The 24,829-nt window shown below is 45.7% G+C and overlaps 1 protein-coding gene across 4 annotated transcripts in view; it reads left to right on the top strand.

Annotated features, from left to right (window-relative positions):
- TRAPPC12 (trafficking protein particle complex subunit 12) overlaps positions 1–24,829 on the top strand; it is a 120,829-nt gene that overhangs the window by 5,032 nt on the left and 90,968 nt on the right. For 3 of the 4 annotated variants that reach the window (XM_077291372.1, XM_077291373.1, XM_077291374.1), the window contains exons 2-3: positions 1,647–2,851; positions 7,326–7,442. In XM_077291372.1, the coding sequence (XP_077147487.1) occupies positions 1,652–2,851; positions 7,326–7,442 (1,317 nt within the window). In that variant the 5' untranslated portion in view covers positions 1,647–1,651. The remainder of the gene's footprint in view (positions 1–1,646; positions 2,852–7,325; positions 7,443–24,829) is intronic. The other variant, XM_077291371.1, reaches the window with a different exon arrangement.

Raw genomic sequence — 24,829 nt, forward strand, 5'->3', positions numbered from 1 at the left:
AAGGGAGAGGAAGAGGATGGGTTGTTATTACTTTATAAGGGAGAGGTTGAGTCATTATTACTTTATAAGGGGGAGGGAGAGGTTGTGTCGTTATTACTCTATAAGGGAGAGGTTGAGTCGTTATTACTTTATAAGGGGGAAGAAGAGGTTGGATCGTTAATACTTTATGAGGTGGTGCTCAGGGCATTATTACTTTTATAAAGAAGTATTTCCAGCAATATTACTGTATAAGGATGTTCTCGGGGAATTCTAATATTCAGCGGGGCACACAGGTGGCTACTACGATTTTCTTGCATAGGATGTGGCTTGCAACCATGTTTTATAGCTGAAGGTGGTTATCAAAGTAAAAAAGGGTTTGGGGGTTCAGCAGCATCCACAGCCTCCAGCATCAATGTGCAGGAAACAGCTGTTAAGGAGGTTAGGGGGGCACAGTGGCACCCTCAACCACCAACATCAATATGCAGGAAACAGTTGTAGAGGAGCTGCAACCCTTTAAAGGGAACCTGTCACCCCCCCAGTTGTTTCAAACTAAAAGAGCCAGCTTGTGCAGCAGTAATGCTGCATTCTGACAAGGTGGCTCTTTTAGTTCTGGGTGCTGTAACTTGAGAAATAATCAGTTTTATAATTTGTCTGAAATACCTGGTCCTCAGTCAAGTGGGCCGGCATTTCCCCCCTGCTTCAGGCAGCACACAGCTGTCACTCACATCTTCCGGGTGCCGACTACTCCTCACCGCTGTTTTCAAAAGTAGCCGTGCCTGCGCTCTTATCCCCTGCCTGGTGCAGGCGCAGTGAACGCTGTGAACGCCTGCGCGGCCGCCCTGCTTGTGATTCCCAGCCCCGCAGTGACTTATGATTTATTCACATTGCGGGGTTGGGAATCACAGGCAGGGCGGCCGCGCAGGGGATAAGAGCTCAGGCGCTGGCTACTTTTGAAAACAGCGGTGGGGAGGAGGCGGCGCCCGGCGCCAAGAAGATGTGAGTGACAGCTGTGTGCTCTTTGAAGCAGGGGGGAAACGCCAGCCCACTTGACTGAGGAGCAGGTATTTCAGACAAATTATAAAACCGATTATTTCTCAAGTTACAGCACCCAGAACTAAAAGGGCCACCTTGTCAGAATGCAGCATTACTGCTGCACAAGGTGGCTCTTTTAGTTTGAAACGACTGGGGGGGTGACAGGTTCCCTTTAAGGGGTAGTCTGCAAGAGCACATATAGTTTGGATGGAGCGGTAGGTGAACCTGCATTTCACCCATCCATTCAAAGTCTACAGCACAGAGAGAAGAACCTGTATCAGCAGGGTCCCAGCAATTGGGTCCCCATTGAAGTAGCCTTTGTCACAACTCCAGTGGCTGGAATGCCCCTTTAACACTTTTATTCTAATGATTATGGGACTTCTTGCAGTCAGATCTTCACTAATCGTAAAGTCCTGGTTTATCCCATGGTTGCGCCATCATTTTCCATAGTGGAATAGTGGAAGTGGAAGTGGAAGATAATTTTTGTCATTATCTTCTTTCTCCCGACATGATATAATTTACATCCCGCTGCTCATTGCGAGGGTCCTGCTACCGCTTTGTTAGACATTAGTACCTTTCCGGGAAAGACGTTTCATATATTTTAGTAACAGGTTCTACCCTTCTCTTTTGAACAGCAGAAATGGAGATCCCTGATATCCGCCCTGAAAATGAGCCAACTTTACCCACTAATACAACCGGATCCGGCTCGCCTATGATCGCGGGGTTCCCACAAATTAATCCCCCTGAAGAACAGGAGGAGATTCTTCTCCAGGATGAAACCATCTATCTCGATGCAGACAACTTTGAATCTGAGGAAAATGTCACCCTCTCCGAAGACTCGGGCAACCTGCTGGAGAAAATAAACGAGCAAATGATGGAAAGTGTCATCATCTCCGACTCTCCCAACATCAGTGAGGATGATGCCGGGGACGTCGGCTGCCTACAAGACATTGTGGATGAAATCGAGAACAGCCGAACTCTGGACCTCCAGGCAGTGATGGCGGCAGAGTATGATGGACACATAGACACTAGTCCGCAGCTGCCCGTCAGTCCTGAAGCTTCTGACGCAGAGATATTGACTCTGACCAGTGACTTTCTACAGCCACAGAATGTACCTGAGGTGGAAAGCGAAAATCTGGATGTAAAGGCACAAGGAGAGCACAAAGAAGAGCTGGTTCCCCCAGAAAGTAAATCATCTCCAGCAGAAGAGACCATCCCGGTCTGCACCATCTTCAGCCAGTCTAATTCCCAGCAGTCCTTTTTAATCCATGACGGCTTTGAGTCTCAGATGGTGAAATCTCCCAGTTTTGGACTGGAGATGAGAAACACTCTAAAGGCTCAGACACAAGTCGTCCAGCCGAGTCCGAGCCTGAGCAACTTCTTCTCTGATAACGTCAATAACAATTCTTCCGCCGTGGACTTTTTCGATTCCTTCACCACGTCTTCCACCTTTATCTCTGTCAGTAACCCAAACGCAGCACCCGGTGGCCCTGAACGGAGCCCGGCACCCATAACTCCAGACACCAGCACCTCCCAGGACCCGGCCGCTGTTGGCTTTTTTGTGGCAAACAAATCCCTGGATTCAACTGGGTCATCTAATGCAGTGGAGGTTCCCCAGTCCCCAAAGCCATTTTCGCAGATTCATAGTGTGTTTGCAGGAAGCGATGACCCGTTTGCCACAGCTCTTAACATGAGCGAGATGGACAGGAGAAATGATGCATGGCTGCCCTCCGAGGACACGAGGAACATACTCGTTTCTGTAGCAACTCAACAGTTTAACCCTGTGTTCATTGACAAGGAGAAGCTGACAATGCCGGGCTTGAAATTTGACAACATTCAGGTAAGCTGACCGGTACTATCAGTGGTATTGTAACTCTTCCCATTGTTCACATTTAAAGGGCATGTCCAGTTTCGGGAAAAAAAATTAAACAGTCCTTTCCCACCCTCCCTGGGTCCAGCACTGAATCTCCGCTGCTGCTTTGGTTTCTCATATTGTTTGCATGTGAAGAGCTCAGTGGCTCTGCTTGAGTTGACGGCACCAGCCACTGAGCTCAATTATTGGCTGCAGCGCTGCCCACATGACGTGACCCATTTAGGGCGAGCAAAGAACAGGTTTTTTTTTTTTTGTTTGTTTGTTTTTAAATATGGAAGAAAGGTTTTCTCCTAAATCAGAAAGCAACTTTACAGAGGTCGTCCCAATATCTCACATTAATGACCTATCCTTGAGTCATCGGTATCAAATCTGTGGGGGTCTGACACCCCACAATCAGCTGTTATTAGTATGTATACATTGATCAGGGCTGTGTATGGCCGCTGCACATCTGCTCCAATTCTAGAGAACAGGCGATTGTGGCATCACAGTAATGGATGTGTCCCGAAAAGCTCATGTATCCATGAAGGAGATGCCGAGACGGAGGCCATACTGGGACATCCATCACACAGGCACCAATATGGTGTCCATATGCAGATACATTTCTTTATCCTGATCCCGTCCGTACAGTAGTGTAGTGTAGTCTTCTGTGTTATTCTGTACATGATTTCTTAGAGATCTCCTGGGATAATCGTCCCGAGATAACTAAATGGTCACTCTTTTGGGCTAATGAATAGATTTGATATTTATGTCGGCAGCTTTTCTGGTACGCTTGTGAAATATAGAAAGAGCATGAAATGTTAGAGTGGCGCCCAAGAGATTTAAAGGGCCTTTCTACTATTGTCTAAACGACCAGTTAGCCCTTCGATTTTTATTTTTTTTTACAAGTGGATCACCATACGTACTGCTAGGTTACTAATGTGATCCGTCAAGGGACTCCTAGGATTGTTCAAAGCATGTAACATGTTCTAGGGGTTGTCCAAGCTTGGGGTCATTCTTTGTGACTGCAGACTTGTGAATCCTCCACAATGCGCAGTGTTCCTGCTGTCAGGATTCTCCCGAGAGTGGGCGGATACGTGGCTTTAAGATATTTGCCTCCATGTAGTTAGATGCCGACTAGACATGTGAGGCCTCGCTCAATACGAGTGAATTGAGCAAGGCCGGACACATCTAGTTGGGATGTGGTCGGAAGTATGCAAATCAGGTACTTATGGTCCCATGACTGCCGATGCCAGCTCCGGAGAATCCTGATAGCATACATGTGCTGTACTCTTACACGCTCTCTATAATAGGTGCTCGGGTCACAAGAGCGCCCCGTAGGCTCCCGAGTCAGTCAGCTTCTCTGTTCCTGTGCTCCTCCGATGCAGCGGAGGTGACGCTGCCTGTGGTTACTGTAGGCGTTCAGGGCAGCCGTGCAACAATGCTGTAAATCGAGCAGGAGGAGCAGAAGGCCTTCAGCAAACAGGGAGGAGGAGGAGCAGAGCTTCTGTTCAACAAAGTAATAAAACCCCTTAAGGGAATCTGTCAGCAGGTTTTATCTATGGGATCTGAAATCAGCATGATGTGGAGACAGAGACCCTGATGTGTCACTTACTGGTGTAGTGCTTGGTGTAGTTTTGATAGAATCCCTGTTTAAAACAGAACCCAAGAAAAAAAAATGAGCATACACCCTACAGCGAGTAAATAATGAAATAGTAAAAGTACATGTAAATAAGATAGGGGACTTGGTTATCACGATTTTGCTATAAAAAGAAAAGTATAAATGCCATCCCACCTCGACAAGGTGTACAGATTGGCACTATCCTAACCTGCCTCTAGTATTAACACCTTAGCATGTATCAAACGACGTCAACGTGAGCAAGGGCCGAGCAGAACAGGGTAGTCCAGCTCAGTTTTTTTATTTTGCTGTACTCTTCTATTTTGTAAAAGCAGGGAATGTTACCTCCCTTTCTGAGCGAAGTATTTCATCTGTATAGGGTTCCATGGATTGGTGTCTCAGTCAGGCCCTGTCCTGCTCGGCCCTTATCCACAACGTTTTAATACTAGAGATAGGGTAGGACTGCCAGATGGGTTCACCTTGTTGTGGTGGGATGGCTTTTAGCATTAACTAAGTCCCTATGTTATTTATCTGTACTATTACTATTTACCGTATTTTTCGGACTGTAAGGCTATGTTCACACGATGCGTTTTTTGCTGCGGATCCGCAGCGGATTTGCAGCTGCGGATCCGCAGACGTTTTCCATGCAGGGTACAGTACAATGTTACCCTATGGAAAACCAAAACCGCTGTGCCCACTTTCCTTTTTTCGGCTTGAAAATCCGCGCTGATTTTCTGCGGAAAAAAAGAAGTAGCATGTCAATTCTTTCTGCGGATTCCGCAGTGGGTTTACACCTGCACCAATAGGAAAGTGCAGCTGGAAACCCGCAGTGGAATCCGCAGTAGAAAAAGGACAGAAAACTGCAGTGAAAACCACCGCGGTTTTGCACTGTGGTTTTTCCAAATCAGGACCTGAAAAATCCGCAGCAAAAAAAGGACAGTGTGAACAAGCCCTAAGAGGCACCAGACCATAAGATGCACCTAGGTTTTAGAGATGGAAAATAGCAAAAAATGTGGTCATGACGCACTGTTATGGGGGGTACTGCTGTTAACACTGCAACAGGGGTAATGTCCCCCAATTCTGTATTAATATCCCCAATCCAGATATATATAGCCCTTATCCTCGTACACATGGTCCCCTTATCCCCATCCTGGCATGCATGGCCCCATCAGAAAAACATTAAAAAAAAATGCCCCATAAACCATTCTACTTACCTTCCCAGCACTTCCTCGCAGCGTCCTGTTCTTGTGCCAGCAGCTGATTTATGCTTGTAAGTAGCACATGGCAGTGACGTCTTGCGCAGCTTACAAGCCAAGGTCAGATGCTGGAATACTCACTTCTGCCCATGTCCGGGAATATGGGCATGGGGAGCAGTGAATATTCATTCTCTTTAATAGCAGGCACACGTAATCGCCCGGCCGCTGCAGGAACTATAGCTTCTCCTGCAAAAAAATAAATAAACTTAAACATAAACGTACGGCTCTTGGAATATGTGGATGCAAATGCTTAATTATACTTCATAGCAGAGCCACAAAAAGAGGACTCCAAATCCTCCAAAAATTCAAGAATAAAGCAAATAAAGGGCAGCAGTGTTTCCCTGCCCAGATCTCAGAACTAATGTACTCTCAGGATGCAGCAAACCCATGTAGTTGGTGGCAACACAGGTGCAAAATACTGATGAGACAACCACTCACAGCCTACCAGGTCATGGAAGGGGTGATTGGTTAGTATTAGATTGCACAATAGCGGCTTGTATAGGGCTTACAGCCTACTAGTGATGCCCATACTATCAGTATAGGTGGGCTGCCCAGCTTTGTCTAAATGCTTCTCATGAGAACAGACACCCTGGTTTACCAATCTGTTCTCATGGGAGGCATGTAGATAGTGATGGGCAACCCGCCTAGGCTTTCCCGTGATGTGACTTCACCAGTGACTGCCAGAGCAGCGGTGTGAAGCCCGTGCTGGACCCAGAGGGGGCGAGGACCTGCTCTGTTTGTTTTACAGCTTTCCCGAAAGTGGAAAACCCTTTAAATAATTGAGTTGTAGGGTTCCTGTACATTGATGGTTCTACCCTATGACAAAGGGGACTACACTCTCCAACTTTGGGGCTTCTTTCGGCTAGGACTGGGGCATGCATAGTGCCCTATGTAGGGTCAGCACAGTATAGGGACTGGTCGCCTTTCCTGTTGGCCAACGCTGCACAAAAAGATATTGTGCCATTTGGCTAATAGGATCCATCCAAGGATGCACTGAATACAAAGTCTGAGTCCGCTGTATTCGTGTGGGGAGCCATCGCCTGCCGTCCTCAGTGATCGCCCGGCTGCTGTGTTTGGGTGTGCACATCAGACGGGGATCACTGCCCTGGTAGTCGGGGGAGCGTCATCCCTTTGTACACCGGCCTTGTGTCCGGTGTATTGTGGCACCTAGTACTCGTGCTTCCCTTGCGTATTGTAGCACAGTGCGGTGACGGATCCGCTTGTTTTCCACTTACAGAGATTTTCCAATGTAGGTCGATATGATCTCAGGTTCTCAAAGAAGTTTTTCCTCCGGAACTGTCGCTATCAGCTCATTTATGATCAGGAGCTTGGTGACAGTCTGATCTCCCGGCCTCGTGTCTCATCCTACAAGGTATTGGGTCACATCGGCCATTATTGGATCACATCAGCCTGTCTTTGCCCTCGTTCTGTCGCCATCAGACATTCTTGGTGGCCTCTTGGCATCATGTCTTGGCTGCTGTCTACATAGTATCACATATTTCGGAGGAATCTTCAGCTGTTCCTATAAGGAGCCATAGGTTAGGATTGGTTTTATGTTGTGAGTATGCTGAACATGTTTCTCCTGTTTCAGGGTGATGCGGTCCGGGAACTTATGCTGCGCTTTTTGGGGGAACAAGCTGCCATGAAAAGACAGGTCCTCACCGCCAATTCTGTAGAACAGACCTTTCTGGGGCTGAAACAGCTTCTTGTAAGTATGTGGCTCGTTGGGACTGGTGGCTCAGGAGACAGCAGGTCTTTGGAGTTTATTGACGTACTTTTATGTGCTGATGGGGCGTCATTTGCCGCTTAAGAATACGAATGTACATTATGGGGAAGGTGCGGGGACATGAGTTGTGCCTGACTTATCCCTGCAGGTTAACCCTGCAAATGCCACGGATGCCACTGCAGCTACGGCATGTAGGGAGTTTGACAAACAGCCTTCTTTCTATCAGTCTATGGCAGTGTTTTATCAAAGTGATTAAAGGCTCACAACTTCATGTGGGATTAATAAATGTTGAAAAAAAATAATCTATGAAGAATATGGGATATATAATTTCATACCAGTTGGCTGTATCTTATCCGGTCTGAGGTTATAGACCTCGTTCAATGTGTGAAGCTGAGACAGGACACCTGGCACAGCAGGTCGTCCAGCTTCAAAAGATCCAAGTGGAAAAACTCGCACCCCCAGCAGCCTGGCTGGTACTAAGGCCTTTTTGGCAGGATGAACCCCTGCTGGGTCCTCAAGCTGCTTAATTGTTTCAAAAGACCCCACCCCCCGGGCCGAGGTCCATAGGAGATCTGCAATGACTGGCATAGGGGTCTTCTGCAGCCTCTGTTGTCATGCCAACCCATCGGTGCCCTGCGATCATGTGTCAGGGGCGCCAATGGATTGGGTTTATAACACACTTTCGGCTTGCGCGAGTTACATGCCGCTGTCAGATTGACAGTGGCATTTAACATGTTAACCGCCTCAGTTGGATCGCTGTTCCACCCATGGCTGTTGGGGGCACATGACAGCTTATCAAATCAGCTGTCTTGTGCCTGAAAAGATACGGCTCAGCGCTGGAGACCGCATCAAAGAGGGGGAAGCGACCTATGACATATCTATACTAGGGATGAGCGAAAGCTTCGGATAACTCCTTATCCGAATAGCTATGGCGCTGCAGCTGCATTTGTCACGGCTGTGTGACACTCACAACACTGTTTGTTGGACTCTCCATTACTGAGATATGGTCTCCTCTTCCATGTATATACGGTAAGTCTAGTCTATTTATCCAAAGGGGCGTGGTCATTAACTCTTCTCTGTGGGAATCTTCTTGAGGACCACGCACAGTTGGCTAATAAAAATAGATTTATATATATATGTAGGGAAGAAGGGCTGTATCTCAGGAACGGGAGAGGAGCAGGACCAAAAGGAAGACAACACCAGATGCTGGAGAACAGCTGGTGTCGGGCTCCTGGCACTACTAGGCGCTATCTCAGCCCCCTATGGCGAACCATACACAATAAGCCCCACCCACTGAGTCACAAATGGGAGGGGTCAGGAGACAATGAACTTCTTTTGTTTTTTTTTCAAGATTCTCTGAAGAACACTACGATAAATTTGCCAAACTGAAATTTGCATAAAAAAAGTTTAATATTGGAACACATTTTTTTTATGTATTTTAGACAAGTTCTTTACTTTATTGACACAAAGTTTGGCATTGAGTAAATCAAGTGTTGCTTTATAGAAAGGGACAATTAAAAAAAATATATATGTAAAACTTTAGGTGAAAATTTCTTGCAGAGAGTAATCACAGTTTACACTGAGTTTTTGGCTTGGACGCTGTAAACATGCGTAGATTTCTCATCCAGCCTGAGCCGTGTGATAAACTGGGCAGATTTCAGCACTAGATAATCTAACGTCACATGAGTTCTTTATTCTCACACACAGGAACTGTTCTGGGGTGCGCTTCCTGCATCCAAGATCCTTTCTTCTTTTTTTTTTTTTCTTTTTGTAGTTTTTTCACCAAATTCAGGAAATCATAGCTGTTTATCCATGATTATATTAAAAATGTTGCATCAAACAAGCCATTTTTGCATGAACAGTGCAGTGTAGAGTATTGATTGCATACATTTACTGCGGGTGAAATAAGGATTGAACACATCAGCAATTTCCTAAGGGAATATATTTCTAACGGTGCTATTGACATGAAATTCTTACCAGATGTCAGTAACAACCCATCCAATCCACAAAGGCAAAGAAACCAAACCATAAATGTCCATAAATTATGGGTAATAATGAGAAATGACACAGAGAAAAAGTATTTAACCCCTTCATGACCCAGCCTATTTTGGCCTTAATGACCTTGCCGTTTTTTGCAATTCTGACCAGTATCCCTTTGAGGTACTAACTCAGGAATGCTTCAACGGATCCTAGCGATTCTGAGATTGTTTTTTCGTGACATATTGGGCTTCATGTTAGTGGTAAATTTAGGTCGATAATTTCTGAGTTTATTTGTGAAAAAAACGGAAATTTGGCAAAAATTTTGAAAATTTTGCAATTTTCACATTTTGAATTTTTATTCTGTTAAACCAGAGAGTTATGTGACACAAAATAGTTAATAAATAACATTTCCCACATGTCTACTTTACATCAGCTCAATTTTGGAAACAATTATTTTTTTGCTAGGAAGTTATAAGGGTTAAAATTTGACCAGTGATTTCTCATTTTTACAACAAAATTTACAAAACCATTTTTTTTAGGGACCACCTCACATTTGAAGTCAGTTTGAGGGTTCTATATGGCTGAAAATACCCAAAAGTGACACCATTCTAAAAACTGCACCCCTCAAGGTGCTCAAAACCACATTCAAGAAGTTTATTAACCCTTCGGGTGTTTCACAGCAGCAGAAGCAACATGGAAGGAAAAAATGAACATTTAACTTTTTAGTCACAAAAATGATCTTTTAGCGAATTTTTTTTTATTTTCCCAAGGGTAAAAGGAGAAACTGGACCACGAACGTTGTTGTCCAATTTGTCCTGAGTACGCTGATACCTCATATGTGGGGGTAAACCACTGTTTGGGCGCACGGCAGGGCTCGGAAGGGAAGGAGCGCCATTTGACTTTTTCAATGAAAAATTATCTCCATCACTAGCAGACACCATGTCACGTTTGGAGAGCCCCTGTGTGCCTAAACATTGGAGCGCTCCCACAAGTGACCCCATTTTGGAAACTAGACCCCCCAAGGAACTTATCTAGAAGCATAGTGAGCACTTTAAACTCTCAGGTGCTTCACAAATTGATCCGTAAAAATGAAAAAGTACTTTTTTTTCACACAAAATTTCTTGTAGCCTTAATTTTTTCATTTTCACATGGGCAACAGGATAAAATGGATCCTAAAATTTGTTGGGAAATTTCTCCTGAGTATGTTGATACCTCATATGTGGGGGTAAACCACTGTTTGGGTGCACGGCAAGGCTCGGAAGGGGAGGCGTGCCATTTGACTTTTTGAATGGAAAATTAGCTCCAATCGTTAGCGGACACCATGTCGCGTTTGGAGAGCCCCTGTGTGCCTAAACATTGGAGCTTCCCTACAAGTTACCCCATTTTAGAAACTAGACCCCCAAAGGAACTTATCTAGATGCATAGTGAGCACTTAAAACCCCCAGGTGCTTCACAGAAGTTTATAACGCAGAGCCATGAAAATAAAAAATAATTTTTCTTTCCTCAAAAATGATTTTTAGCCCAGAATTTTTTATTTTCCCAAGGGTAATAGGAGAAATTGGACCCCAAATGTTGTTGTCCAGTTTGTCCTGAGTACGATGATACCCCATATGTGGGGGTAAACCACTGTTTGGGCGCACGGCAGGGCTCGGAAGGGAAGGCACGCCATTTGGCTTTTTGAATGGAAAATTAGCTCCAATCATTAGCGGACACCATGTCGCGTTTGGAGAGCCCCTGTGTGCCTAAACATTGGAGCTCCCGCACAAGTGACCCCATTTTGGAAACTAGACCTCCCAAGGAACTAATCTAGATGTGTGGTGAGCACTTTGAGCCCCCAAGTGCTTCGCAGAAGTTTATAACGCAGAGCCGTGAAAATAAAAAATAATTTTTCTTTTCTCAAAAATGATTTTTTAGCCCACAATTTTTTATTTTCCCAAAGGTAACAGGAGAAATTGGACCCCAAAAGTTGTTGTCCAGTTTCTCCTGAGTACGCTGATACCCCATATGTGGGGGTAAACCACTGTTTGGGCACATGCCGGGGCTCGGAAGGGAAGTAGTGACGTTTTGGAATGCAGACTTTGATGGAATGGTCTGCGGGCGTCACATTGCATTTGCAGAGCCCCTGATGTGCCTAAACAGTAGAAACACCCCACAAGTGACCCCATTTTGGAAACTAGACCCCCCAAGGAACTTATCTAGATGTGTGATGAGCACGTTCAACCCCCAAGTGCTTCACAGAAGTTTACAACGCAGAGCCGTGAAAATAAAAAATCATTTTTCTTTCCTCAAAAAAGATGTTTTAGCAAGCAATTTTTTATTTTCACAAGGGTAACAGGAGAAATTGGGCCCCAATGTTTGTTGCCCAGTTTGTTGTGAGTACAGTGATACCCCATATGTGGGGGTAAACCACTGTTTGGGCGCACGTCAGGGCTCGGAAGGGAAGTAGTGACATTTGAAATGCAGACTTTGATGGAATGGTCTGCGGGCGTCACGTTGCATTTGCAGAGCCCCTGATGTGCCTAAACAGTAGAAACACCCCACAAGTGACCCCATTTTGGAAACTAGACCCCCGAAGGAACTTATCTAGATGTGTGGTGAGCACTTTCAACCCCCAAGTGCTTCACAGAAGTTTATAACGCAGAGCCATGAAAATAAAAAATAATTGTTCTTTCCTCAAAAATTATGTCTTAGCAAGTAATTTTTTATTTTTGCAAGAGTAACAGGAGAAATTGGACCCCAACAGTTGTTGCCCAGTTTGTCCTGAGTATGCTGGTACCCCAAATGTGGGGGTAAACCACTGTTTGGGCGCATGTCGGGGCTTGGAAGGGAGGGAGCACCATTTGACTTTTTGAATGCAAGATTGGCTGGAATCAATGGTGGCGCCATGTTGCGTTTGCAGAGCCCCTGATGTGCCTAAACAGTGGATACCCCTCAATTCTAACTTCAACACTAACCCCAACACACCCCTAATCCTAATCCCAACTGTAGCCATAACCCTAAACCCAACCCTAACCCCAACACACCCCTAACCACAACCCTAACCCCAACACACCCGTAACCCTAATTCCAACCCTAATCCCAACCCTAACCACAACTGTAACCCCAACACACCCCTAACCCTATCCGTAACCCTAACCACAAGCCTATTCTTAACCCGATTTCCAACCCTAGCCCTAATTCCAACCCTAACCCTAAGGGTATGTGCCCACGTTGCGGATTCGTGTAAGAGTTTTCCGCACGATTTTTGAAAAATCTGCAGGTAAAAGGCACTGCGTTTTACCTGCGGATTTACAGCAGATTTCCAGTGTTTTTTTGTGCGGATTTCACCTGCGGATTCCTATTGAGGAACAGGTGTAAAACGCTGCGGAATCCGCACAAAGAATTGACATGCTGCGGAAAATACAACGCAGCGTTTCTGCACTGAATTTTCCGCACCATGGGCACAGCGGATTTGGTTTTCCATAGGTGTACATGGTACTGTAAACCTGATGGAAAACTGCTACGAATTCACAGCGGCCAATCCGCTGCGGATCCGCGGCCAATCCGCTGCGGATCCGCGGCCAATCCGCTGCGGATCCGCGGCCAATCCGCTGCGGATCCGCAGCCAAATCCGCACATGCCATAACCCTACCCCTAACCCTAACCCTACCTGTAACCCTAACCCTACCCGTAACCCTAACCCTAGTTCTAACTCTAACCCTAGTGGAAAAAGAAAAAAAAAAAATATATATATATTTTCTTTATTTTATTATTGTCCCTACCTATGGGGGTGTTAAAGAGGGGGGTTTATTTATTATTTTTTTTATTTCGATCGCTGTGATAGAACCTATCACAGCGATCAAAATGTACTTTTAACGAATCTGCCGACTGGCAGATTCGGCGGGCGCACTTAGCATGCGCCCGCCATTTTGGAAGATGGCGGCGCCCAGCGAGGAGGCGGACGGACACCGGGAGCCTCGGTGAGTATAAGGGGGGGGAGATCGGGGCGGGGGGGGGCGTCGGAGCACAGGGGGGTGGCATAGCAGCACGGGGGGAGCGGGCAGGAGCACGGGGCAGCGGATCACAGGACCGAGGGGACCGGACCCCATAACGGAGCACTGGGGGGGCGATCGGTGGGGTGGGGGGGGGCAGACTAGTATTTCCAGCCATGGCCGATGGTATTGCAGCATCGGCCATGGCTGGATTGTAATATTTCACCAGTTTTTCAGGTGAAATATTACAAATCGCTCTGATTGGCAGTTTCACTTTCAACAGCCAATCAGAGCGATCGTAGCCACGGGGGGGGTGAAGCCACCCCCCCTGGGCTGAAGTACCACTCCCCCTGTCTCTGCAGATCGGGTGAAATCGGAGTTAACCCCTTCACCCGATCTGCAGGGACGCGATCATTCCATGACGCCACATAGGCGTCATGGGTCGGATTGGCACGGGTTTTCATGACGCCTACGTGGCGTCATGGGTCGGGAAGGGTTAACTCATGAAAAAAGAGAGGTGCAAGAAGCCATGGGAAAATCATGATATCAGCTGGTTCAACTGATGGCCTATAAAAAGGTGTTTCATTACCAAGAAACCTCTCATTATAGATAATACCAGTGAGCTGTCTTAAGACCTTTGATACCTTATTGTTGCAAAGCATACTGATGGCATTGGCTACACACAAATTTCTAAACTGAAGATTCCAGTAAGTATTGTTGTGGCAATGATCCTGAAGTGGAATGAACATAATTTCATCAAATTGGCCATGACCAGGTGCTCCCCGCAAGATTTCAGACAGTGGAGTGAAATTATTGGAAGAGTTGTCGAAGACCCAAGGACCATCAGTGCAGAGATACAGAAAGACCTGGAATCAGCATGTACAGTTGTTTTAAAGCAAACTATAAGTAATGCACTCAGTCTCCATGGCCTGTATGCACGCTCACCACTAAAGACTCCATTGCTCAACAAAAAGCATGTTCAAGAGCGTTTACAGTTTTCTCAACAACATTAAGACAAGCCTGTGAAATACTTGGAAAAAATAGTCTGGTCGGATAAGGCCAAAATTGAATTCTTTGGATGCCATAACACACCTTGTTTGGAGGCCAAAAGGCACTGCATACCACCGCAAAACCTTTATTCTACCTTTTAGGTTTTGAGGTGGTGTGGGGCTGTTTTCCAGCATGCGGCACTGACGAACGTCTTATAATTGAAGACTGGATGAATGGACAAATGTACCGACACATTCTTTATAAAAATCTGCTGCCATCTACCATGATGATGAAGATGAAATGGGGTGGACATTTCAGCAAGACGATGATCCCAAACACACAGCCAAGGAAACTATCAGTTGGTTTCAGAGAGAAAATAAAGCTGCTGGAATGGCCAGCAGATCACCTGATGTGAATCCAATGGAAGATCTTTGAAAGGAACAAAAGCTCAGAGTTTGATTTCTTTGCCTGTGTGGATTGGTTGGGTTGTTACCGACAACCAATTTACTAAGAAAATTGGTGACGTGTTCAATACTTATATCACCCGCTGTACGAATAGATAAGCAGATAGGATGTTTGCAGAAATAATCTAAAGTGGTGGAAAATAGTCTCGCCACATGGGTCCACGTACAGATCATGGAGTTACCGTGATGTAATGTTTCTAGTGAGATATATTCCGAAACGTATGAACCAGGGGAGCACAACCTTTTCTCGTCCCCTGGTCACTTAGTCACACTGAACTAATTCCAAGGGCTCCAATAAAACCGAAAGCATTGGTTTGATTTAGTTCATTTATAAAATATGTAATTAAAGACCCTAAATGTCAGACTTATACAAGTTCTCCTTCCAGGACTCTCACCTATCATGAAAATTAGGTGTCTCAACTTTTTGCATTCTTGAAAGGAAGAAACCATAAATACATGGTGCTCCCATCACAATAGTTAAATTATCTGAGCAAGTAATAGGTTTTCTTTAAGTTACATATCTTTTAAAATCCCCCAAATCCCTTGATTTACCACCTTTTTCTCCTTTGTGCTGCATCCCTCCGTTGCAGAGATATTCACATATGTTGCTTTAGGAGCGCAGTATGTGAAATCTCTGATTTCTGTTCTGATGAGCATATCTTAAGTGTCATCTTTTCCTTTTTAGTAATTTTTAAAATGTAAAATGAGCTAATGCAAAAGTTTGGGCACCATGCATGGTTATTACTTTTGCAAGTATCACATCTTGTAAACGCTTTTTGTAACCAGCCAAGAGTCTTTCAATTCTTGCTTGAGGGATTTTCATCCATTCTTCCTTGGAAAATTTTTCCAGTTCTGTGAGATTCCTGGGTGGTCTTGCATGCACTGCTGTTTTGAGGTCTTTTGCAGTCAAGCAGGGTTTCTGATTGATGCAAAAAATGACAATTTTTCTTTGTTTTTTGCCTAAAATGCAAAGGGAATGTGCCATCTTTAACTTTAAGCATTTTAGAGATCAGTTCATCTTCAACTTGCTTAACTGCTCATGATAACAATAATTTAGACCAGGGGTGCCCAAACTTTTACATGCCACTGTATCTGTCCATGCTCTGCACTGTACCTCACCTCCTTTCTCTTACAAGAAATATACTATACATATGAGAAGCCTGTCTTTGAGCAGATGGTTGGGGCTGCACAGTTAAGTTTTTTCTGTTTACAGACAGTGGGTTTAATCTGAACCCTGTGTTCTTGTTCTTTCTGCAGACAGACACTTATTTCCGTTGCCGGTCACAGTAGTCTAGCTCTCTGTGTGACATCCCAATCTTGATGGTGGCACTGTTTGCGGGAGAGAACAGTTCATCAAAGATATCTCTGCCCTCCGATTATTAATTTACATAGGGTGGAAGGAAAATCATTATTATCTAATATATAAAGCTGAATGTGTGTATGTATGTATGTATGTATGTGTGTGTGTATGTCCGGGATTGGCATCTGAACCGTCGCAGCTACAGCCACAAAATTTTGCACAGTCACACGTCTGGACCCCGAGAGCGTCATAGGCTATGTTGTGAGGTGAAATTTTAACCCCGCGCTTTTCAATTCACCAAACAATTTTGCCCTTATCTACATAATGGGGAAAAAGTGAAAGGAAAAGTGTTGGAGGCAAATTAACAGCTGCCAGATGTGAACAAGGGGGACTTAAAGAATGAGAGCGATGGCGCCAAAGAGTATATACTGTACAGTTGCTAAGGTGGGGCCCCGACATGGGATAATCACCACGGGGATATGAACACACACACAAAATGCGCCACACACTACCACGTGCTCAAACACATATACCACCCTCAGCGCACATTTCACCACACACACACCAACCTCGCCACATAAAAGTTGAAACACAAAAGTCGCAGCTCAAAACTCGCCATGCGCAAAACTCTCCACATGCAAAACTCGCCACACTTGCAAAACTCACCTCATGGAAAACTCGCCACACGCAAAACTTGCACACGCGGAAAAATTGCCACATGCACAAAAGTTGCAACACATGCAAAAGTTGCCTCACACAAAACTTGCACATACTCAAAAGGCACCACACATAAAACTCGCCACGCGCAAAACTCGCCATGCGCAAAACTTGCTGCACACAACTTGCTACACTAACCTGTCACATGCAACTCGACACACAAAAAGTTGCTACACGCATGTCGCCACACAAAACTCATCTCACAAAAGTCGCTACATGCATGTCGCCACACGCAACTCAACACACACAACTTGACACACGAAACTCGCCCTAAAACACACACAAGTCTGGTATTCACCTTCAAAAATAAAAATCTGATTAATATGCTGAAAAAATACAAGAGCAACAAATGTACCATATAGGAATCCGGCAGCTGTCAGTCACATGACCAGTCTATTATGTGTATGTGTGAGCTAATATATACTGCCAGGGGGTGGGCTTTACTGTTGGCTGTAGATTTATCAGGCTGCCAATTTAGCTTACAAATACTGAGGTAAAAATACTGACCAAATAACATGTGAACGAGGTCTAATACAGGAGGAGATGACATACAGATATATACTATATACAGGAGGAGATGACACACAGGTATATATTTACAGGGGAGATGACACACATGTATATACTATATGCAGGAGGAGATGACACACAGATATATACTATATACAGGAGAGATGACACACAGGTATATACTATATACAGGAGCAGATTACCTACAGGTATATAGTATATACAGGAGGAGATGACATACAGGTATATGCTATGTATAGGAGGAGATGACATACAGGTATATACTATATACAGGAGGAGATGACACACAGATATATACTATATATAGGTGAGATGACACACAGGTATATACTATATACAGGAGGAGATTACATACAGGTATATACTATATACAGGAGATGACATACAGGTGTATACTATATATAAGGGAGATGACAAACATGTATATACTGAGGTGAAAATGAGAGGTGTGAGGTGAAAATGAAAAGGTGTGAGTGCAAAATGAGAGGAGTGAGGGAAAATAGTGGAGTGATCGGAAAATGACAGATGTGAGGTCGAAATGACAAGTGTTAGGGGGGAATGAGAGGAGTGAGGGAGAAAATGAGAGATGTGAGGGGGAAAATGAAAGATGTGATGGGGAAAATGAGAGGCGTGATGGGAAAATAAGAGAAGTGAGGTGCTATAGCTAACCACAGATATTTACTTTGCCCAGGCAACGCCGGGCTCTTCAGCTAGCTTAGATTTACAATCTCCATGCTTTTCTCATGGTCAACTTTATGTGGCCTGTTCAAGAGTTGGAACAGCCAAAAATCTGTTTGTCTTTGCACCTGAAGGAAAAACTAAGAATGTCGTTTATCAAAAGGCTCTCGAATAAGTAGTAGAAGATTACTTCACATTACTTGGCCAATTTAGTTAAATCTGTGTGGAATATCTCTGGTGTTGAAATATATGTTGTAAAATGCTTCTATTAGCTTAGTTTTTGCCTTTTAATAATTACATTTCTATCTATTTGTTTTGTGGTTTTTTTGTGCAGAATAAATTTTTGTTAACACATTCTATTTTGCTAACAGCAGTTATTACCCCGGGCGAAGCCGGGTAGTACAGCTAGTTTATTTATATAGCACCATTAATTCCATGGAGCTGTACATGTGAAAAGGGGTTACATACAAGGTTATAGATATCGTTAACAGTAAACAAATTTACAGTGACAGACTGGTACAGAGGGGAGAGGACCCTGTCCTTGCGGACTTACATTCTTCAGGATAGTGGGGGAAGAGACAGGAGGTTGGTGTGCTGCAGCACTGGTGGTGGTGAGGCGGCAGCTCGGGTGGTCATGGCGGCAGCTAGGGTGGTCGGTGACGTGGCGGCAGCTAGGGTGGTCGGTGACGTGGCGGCAGCTAGGGTGGTCGGTGACGTGGCGGCAGCTCGGGTGGTCGGTGACGTGGCGGCAGCTCGGGTGGTCGATGACGTGGCGGCAGCTCGGGTGGTCGATGACGTGGCGGCAGCTCGGGTGGTCGGTGATGTGGCGGCAGCTCGGGTGGTCGGTGACGTGGCGGCAGCTCGGGTGGTCGGTGACGTGGCGGCAGCTCGGGTGGTTGGTGAGGCGGCAGAATGGTTATTGCAGGCTGTAGGCTTTCCTGAAGAGATGGGGTTTCAGGTTCCGTCTGAAGGATCCGAGGGTGGTGGATAATCGGACGTGTTGAGGCATGGAATTCCAGAGGATGGGGGATATCTTGGAGGCGGTTGTGTGAGGAACGAATAAGTGTGGAGGAGAGAAGGAGGTCTTGGGAGGATCGAAGATTACGTGAGGGAGGATAGTGGGAGATTAGTTCAGAGATCTAGGGAGGGGACAGGTTGTGGATGGCTTTGTAGATCAGTGTTAGTAGTTTGAACTGGATTCGTTAGGGAATTGGGAGCCAGTGGAGGGATTTGCAGAGGGGTGAAGCAGGGGAGTAGCGAGGAGAGAGGTGGATTAGCCGAGCAGCAGAGTTGAGGACAGACTGGAGTGGTGCAAGGGAGTTAGCGGGGAGGCCACAGACGAGGGTGTTGCAGTAATCGAGGCGGGAGATGATGAGGGCGTGCACAAGAGTTTTAGTAGATTGCGGGCTGAGGAAGGGACAGATTCTGGCAATATTTTTGAGTTGGAGGTGACAGGAGGTGGCAAGGGTTTGGACGTGCGGTTTGAAGGACAAGGCAGAATCGAGAGTTACCCCGAGACAGCGGATTTCAGGTGCGGGAGAGAGTGTGATGCTGTGTACTATAATAGATAGTTCAGGTAGGGGGTATACGCGAGATGGGGGAAAGATGATGAGTTCGGTTTTGTCTACATTGAGTTTTAGGAAGCGAGAGTTGAAGAAGGAGGATATGTCTGACAGACACTCCGGGATTCTGGACAGAAGAGAGGCGACATCTGAGCCATGGGACTTTAAGTTGTCCAAGGCCGAGGGTATAGATGGAAAAAAGTAGAGGCCCTAGGACACTGCCTTGAGGGACTCCAACAGAGAGGGGGCGGGGTGAGGAGGTAGTGTGTGAGTGGGAAAAGTGTGTGTAGTCGGAAAGGTATGAGGCGATCCAGGACAGGGCAAGGCCTTTGATGCCGAGGGAAGAAAGAATCTGTAGCAGTAGGAGGTGGTCGACTGTGTCGAAAGCAGAGGACAGATCGAGAAGGAGGATGGAGAACTGTCTGTTAGCTTTGGCTGTGAGTAAGTCATTAGTAATTTTGGTCAGAGCAGTTTCGGTGGAGTGGGGGGGGGCGGAAGCCAGATTGGAGGTTGTCAAGGAGAGAGTTAGATGAGAGGTTGGAGGAAAGTTGACCATGGACATGCTGCTCAAGGAGTTTGGAAGCAAACGGGAGCAGTGATATGGGGCGATAGCTGGGCATAGCGGTTGGGTCAAGGTTAGCTTTTTTGAGGATGGGTGTGATGGTGGCATGTTTGAAGGCAGAGAGGAAAGTACCTGAAGATAGCGATAGGTTGAAGAGATGGGTTAGGGCTGGAATGAGCGTGTTAGTGAGGTTGGGGAGCAAGTGGGAAGGGATGGGGTCAAGTGCACAGGTGGTGAGGTGTGATTTGGAAAGGAGGCGAGTAAGTTCTCCTTCAGTGATGTTGGAGAGGGAAGTTATTGGGGAAGGGCAGAGGTCTGGTATATGGAGTGGTTGGGGTGGTGGAAAAGTAAAGGTTTGCCGTGTTTGGTCGATCTTGTTTTTGAAGTAGGTGGCAAAGTCCTCAGAAGAGATTAGGGGAGTTGGAGGTGGCAGTGGGGGGCGGAGGAGAAAGTTAAATGTGCTGAACAGTTGTTTTGGGTTGTAGGATAGTGAAGATACAAGGTTAGTGAAATAGGTCTGTTTAGCAGAAGTGAGGGCTAGTTTGAAGGCAAGTATAGCTTGTTTGAAAGTGGTGAAGTTGTCTGGCAGGCGTGTTTTTTTTCCAACGCCGCTCAGCGACCCTGGATGCTTGTTGGAGTTTCTTGGTGAGGTTGTTATGCCAGGGTTGCCTATTGATTTGTCACACTTTGCCAAGCATGAGAGGGGCGACTGAGTCTATGGCTGATGTGAGGGTGGAGTTATAGAAAGCGGTGGAGCTATCCGTGTCGTGGAGTGAAGATATGGAGGACAGGGGTAGAAGAGAGTCTGTGAATGTCTAGGTGTGCAAGGTTTCTGCGAGGATGTGGTACTGGCTGGACGTGGGGGGCAGGTGAGTAGATGATCAGATAAGGGGAAGGAAGAGGTTGTGAGATTAGATAAGGAACAGAGGCGGGTGAAGATGAGGTGTAGCGTAACTCAGTCTGTGTGGGTGGCTGTGGAGGACCACTGAGTAAGTCCAAAGGATGAGGTAACGGCCAGGAGCTTGGAGGCTGCTGGTTGGTGGGTGTCAGTAGGGATATTGAAGTCACCCATTATGATGGTGGGGATGTCAGCAGAGAGAAAGTGAAGAAGCCAGGTGGAAAATTGGTCAATGAAGGCAGTGGCTGAGCCTGGTGGTCGGTATATGACAGCCATTTGGAGATTAGAGGGAGAGTAGATACGGACAGAGTGAACCTCGAAAGAAGGGAGGTTAAGAGAGGGTGGGGGTTGGATAGGGTTGAAGTAGCAGTTTTTAGAAAAAAGGAAACCCACTCCTCCGCCATGTCTGTTGCTAGAGTGAGGAGTGTGGGTAAAGTGGAGGGAGGCCACCGTAACTCAGTGCAGCAGGGGAGGCCGTGTCAGGGGGCGTCAGTCAGGTAACAGTGAGGGCAAGTAAGGAAAGGTTGCGGGAAGTAAAGAGATCGTGGATCACGTGGAGCTTGTTGCAGACAGAGCAGGCATTCCAGAGTGCCCCAGAGAGAGGAAGCAGGGGGGTGGGAGTCAGTTGCACAGGTTTTAAGTGTGAGGGATTGTGATAGTTTCTCATAGTGTGAGAAGGATAGGGGTGAGGGTTAGTGGAGTGAAAATAGTGAGGGCAAATGCGAGTATGGTTACTGTAAATAGCAGGGGAAGAAAGGAGAAGCAAGTAAAATTAGAATACAGTGATTAGTCTTACTGTCTGGCCGATTCGTGGACTATTTCTGGCATATTTCTGATGATACACTTAAAGATGTCACTTGAAATGATGTCACATCTGACTAAAGTCAAATCTGACCGACACCATTCAACTTATACCATTCAAGTGTCCAAGAAATGAAGCCAGGTGAGAGAGGGAGGAGGAGGAAGGAGGTGGAGGACAGTCCACAGCAGGGGACAATTAGCAGATTGCAGTTAATACAACATTTGACTGCCATGAAAGCTGAAGAAAGATAGGATAAAGGCCCCGTCTCACATAGCGATTTACCAACGATCACGACCAGCGATACGACCTGGCCGTGATCGTTGGTAAGTCGTTGTGTGGTCGCTGGGGAGCTGTCACACAGACAGCTCTCTCCAGCGACCAACGATCAGGGGAACGACTTCGGCATCGTTGAAACTGTCTTCAACGATGCTGAAGTCCCCCTGCAGCACCCGGGTAACCAGGGTAAACATCGGGTTACTAAGCGCAGGGCCGCGCTTAGTAACCCGATGTTTACCCTGGTTACCAAAAAAAACAAACAGTACATACTCACCATCTGATGTCCGTCAGGTCCCTTGCCGTCTGCTTCCTGCTCTGACTGAGCCGCCGTACAGTGAGAGCAGAGTGCAGCGGTGACGTCACTGCTGTGCTCTGCTCTCACTGTACGGCCGGATCTCAGTCAGTGTGGGAAGCAGACGGCAAGGGACCTGACGGACATCAGATGGTGAGTATGTACTGTTTGTTTTTTTTTACATTTACGCTGGTAACCAGGGTAAACATCGGGTTACTAAGCGCGGCCCTGCGCTTAGTAACCCGATGTTTACCCTGGTTACCAGTGAAGACATCGCTGAATCCGTGTCACACACACCGATTCAGCGATGTCAGCGGGACCTGAACGAACAAAAAAAGGTCCAGGCCATTCCGACATGACCAGCGATCTCACAGCAGGGGCCTGGTCGCTGGTACGTGTCACACATAGCGAGATCGCTACTGAGGTCGCTGTTGCGTCACAAAACTTGTGACTCAGCAGCGATCTCGCTATGTGTGACGGGGCCTTAAGATAGGAGGATAGTGTTAGGCGTGAAAAGCATGGATATATCAATCAGCATGCAGTAAATTAGAAGTATGATTCATTGAATTAAAGTGAGGGGAAAAGTAGCAGCAGACCAGGTAGAATAGGGGGGGAGAGGTGCATGGATTCAGGGGTGCAGTGGGTATTCCATGAATCATAAGCTACATTATTTCTTCTCTTCTTTCCATGTTGACTACTGAATCCAAAACACGACATACTGATAGGGAATTTAGAGTGAGAGCCCCAACGGGGAGAGTGATAATGATGGAAAAGTGCCTTGGAATATGATGGTGTTGGCAGGCATGGGGTCTCCTTTTCCTTCTTTACAGTTTCTTTTCATTTTATATGCTTGAACATGGATTAATCTTTATTTTTGTCTTTTATGTTTCTACAACCAGTGACTGATATAAATAACACCTCTATTGCCATGATTGTTAAAGGGGACTTGTTACTTGCTGGAAAAAATTGAGTCCGATATCTTGTAAAAAAAGCTCTGAGCTCCCGATTTTGCCATTTTTTCCCATTTTGCGTTGTCGCTTTATTGAAGAGATATTTACATTTGATTCTTCCGCAATGCAGCGTGTGAAATCTCTGCTTTCAGTCCAACTGAGCATTTCTTCAGTCTTCTATTGAGGCATTTGCTTTCATCTCTCCCAGACAGCTGCTGATGTAGCACTCTCACGCTGTGAGTCCGGAAGGATGGGGTGAAAGCACACGCCCCCCGGAAAAAACTCTAAAGAAACGGCCAGTTGGACTACAAGCAGAGATTTCACATGTTGCACTCTAAAAGAAATAAATAACAATATCTATGCAACTAAGTGACGCAGCATAAAACTGATAAACTAAAAAAAATTCAGAATCAGGGGCTCAAGGATATTTACAAGGTATTTAATTTTTTTGAGAAAGTGTCAGGTCCTCTTCAAGAACGTGACTGAGGGACATCTTTTAGACCATGTTGTGTTCACAACTGACATAATCACGGTTTGGAATTTAAAGCTGTCCAAGGCATTGTATCACATTTAGGCAAGTTGTCAAGGATTAGAAATCATGGCTCTTTTTTTCCCAAAAATGATGCCTGTAGGTCATGTAGTATAACAGCTCGGCCTCTTTCTCTCAGGGGGAGCTGAGATGCAGTACTACATGGCACCTGTGGACAGATGTGGTGCTGTTTTAGGAAGACGGCAGCCATACTTCTATAACCCCAGACAACCCCTCTGTTGTTGCTGTTGTAGTTTCTTGATGTCTTTTCTTGGGAAGGGGGTCTTCCTCTGTTTTTCTTCCCTTCTTTCTCGTTTTGTTTTCTCTCTTTCTATACGTTCTTGCTTTCCTTCATTCTCTACAGTTCTTTTTCTTTCCTTTTTCATTCTTTTCCTTTCTCATTCATTAATTTTTACTCATTCATTCTCATTCATTCGTTCACTTTCTTTTGTTTTCTTTCTGAATGTAATTTTTCATTCTTTACCTTTCTCATTCTTTCTTTCCTTCTTTATTTCCTTTTTTCTTTTTTTTTCTTTCCTTTCCTTCCTTCTTTCCTTCCTTCTTTCCTTCCTTCTTTCCTTCCTTCTTTCCTTCCTTCTTTCCTTCCTTCTTTCCTTCCTTCTTTCCTTCCTTCTTTCCTTCCTTCTTTCCTTCCTTCTTTCCTTCCTTCTTTCCTTCCTTCTTTCCTTCTTTCCTTCCTTCCTTCCTTCCTTCCTTCCTTCTTTCCTTCCGTCTTCCTTCCTTCTTTCCTTCCGTCTTCCTTCCTTCCGCTTTCCTTCCTTCTTTCCTTCCTTCTTTCCTTCCTTCTTTCCTTCCTTCTTTCCTTCCTTCTTTCCTTCCTTCTTTCTTTCCTTCTTTCCTTCCTCC

Source organism: Ranitomeya variabilis, chromosome 2 (genome assembly GCF_051348905.1).
Source record: "Ranitomeya variabilis isolate aRanVar5 chromosome 2, aRanVar5.hap1, whole genome shotgun sequence".
NCBI classification, from domain to species: domain Eukaryota; kingdom Metazoa; phylum Chordata; class Amphibia; order Anura; family Dendrobatidae; genus Ranitomeya; species Ranitomeya variabilis.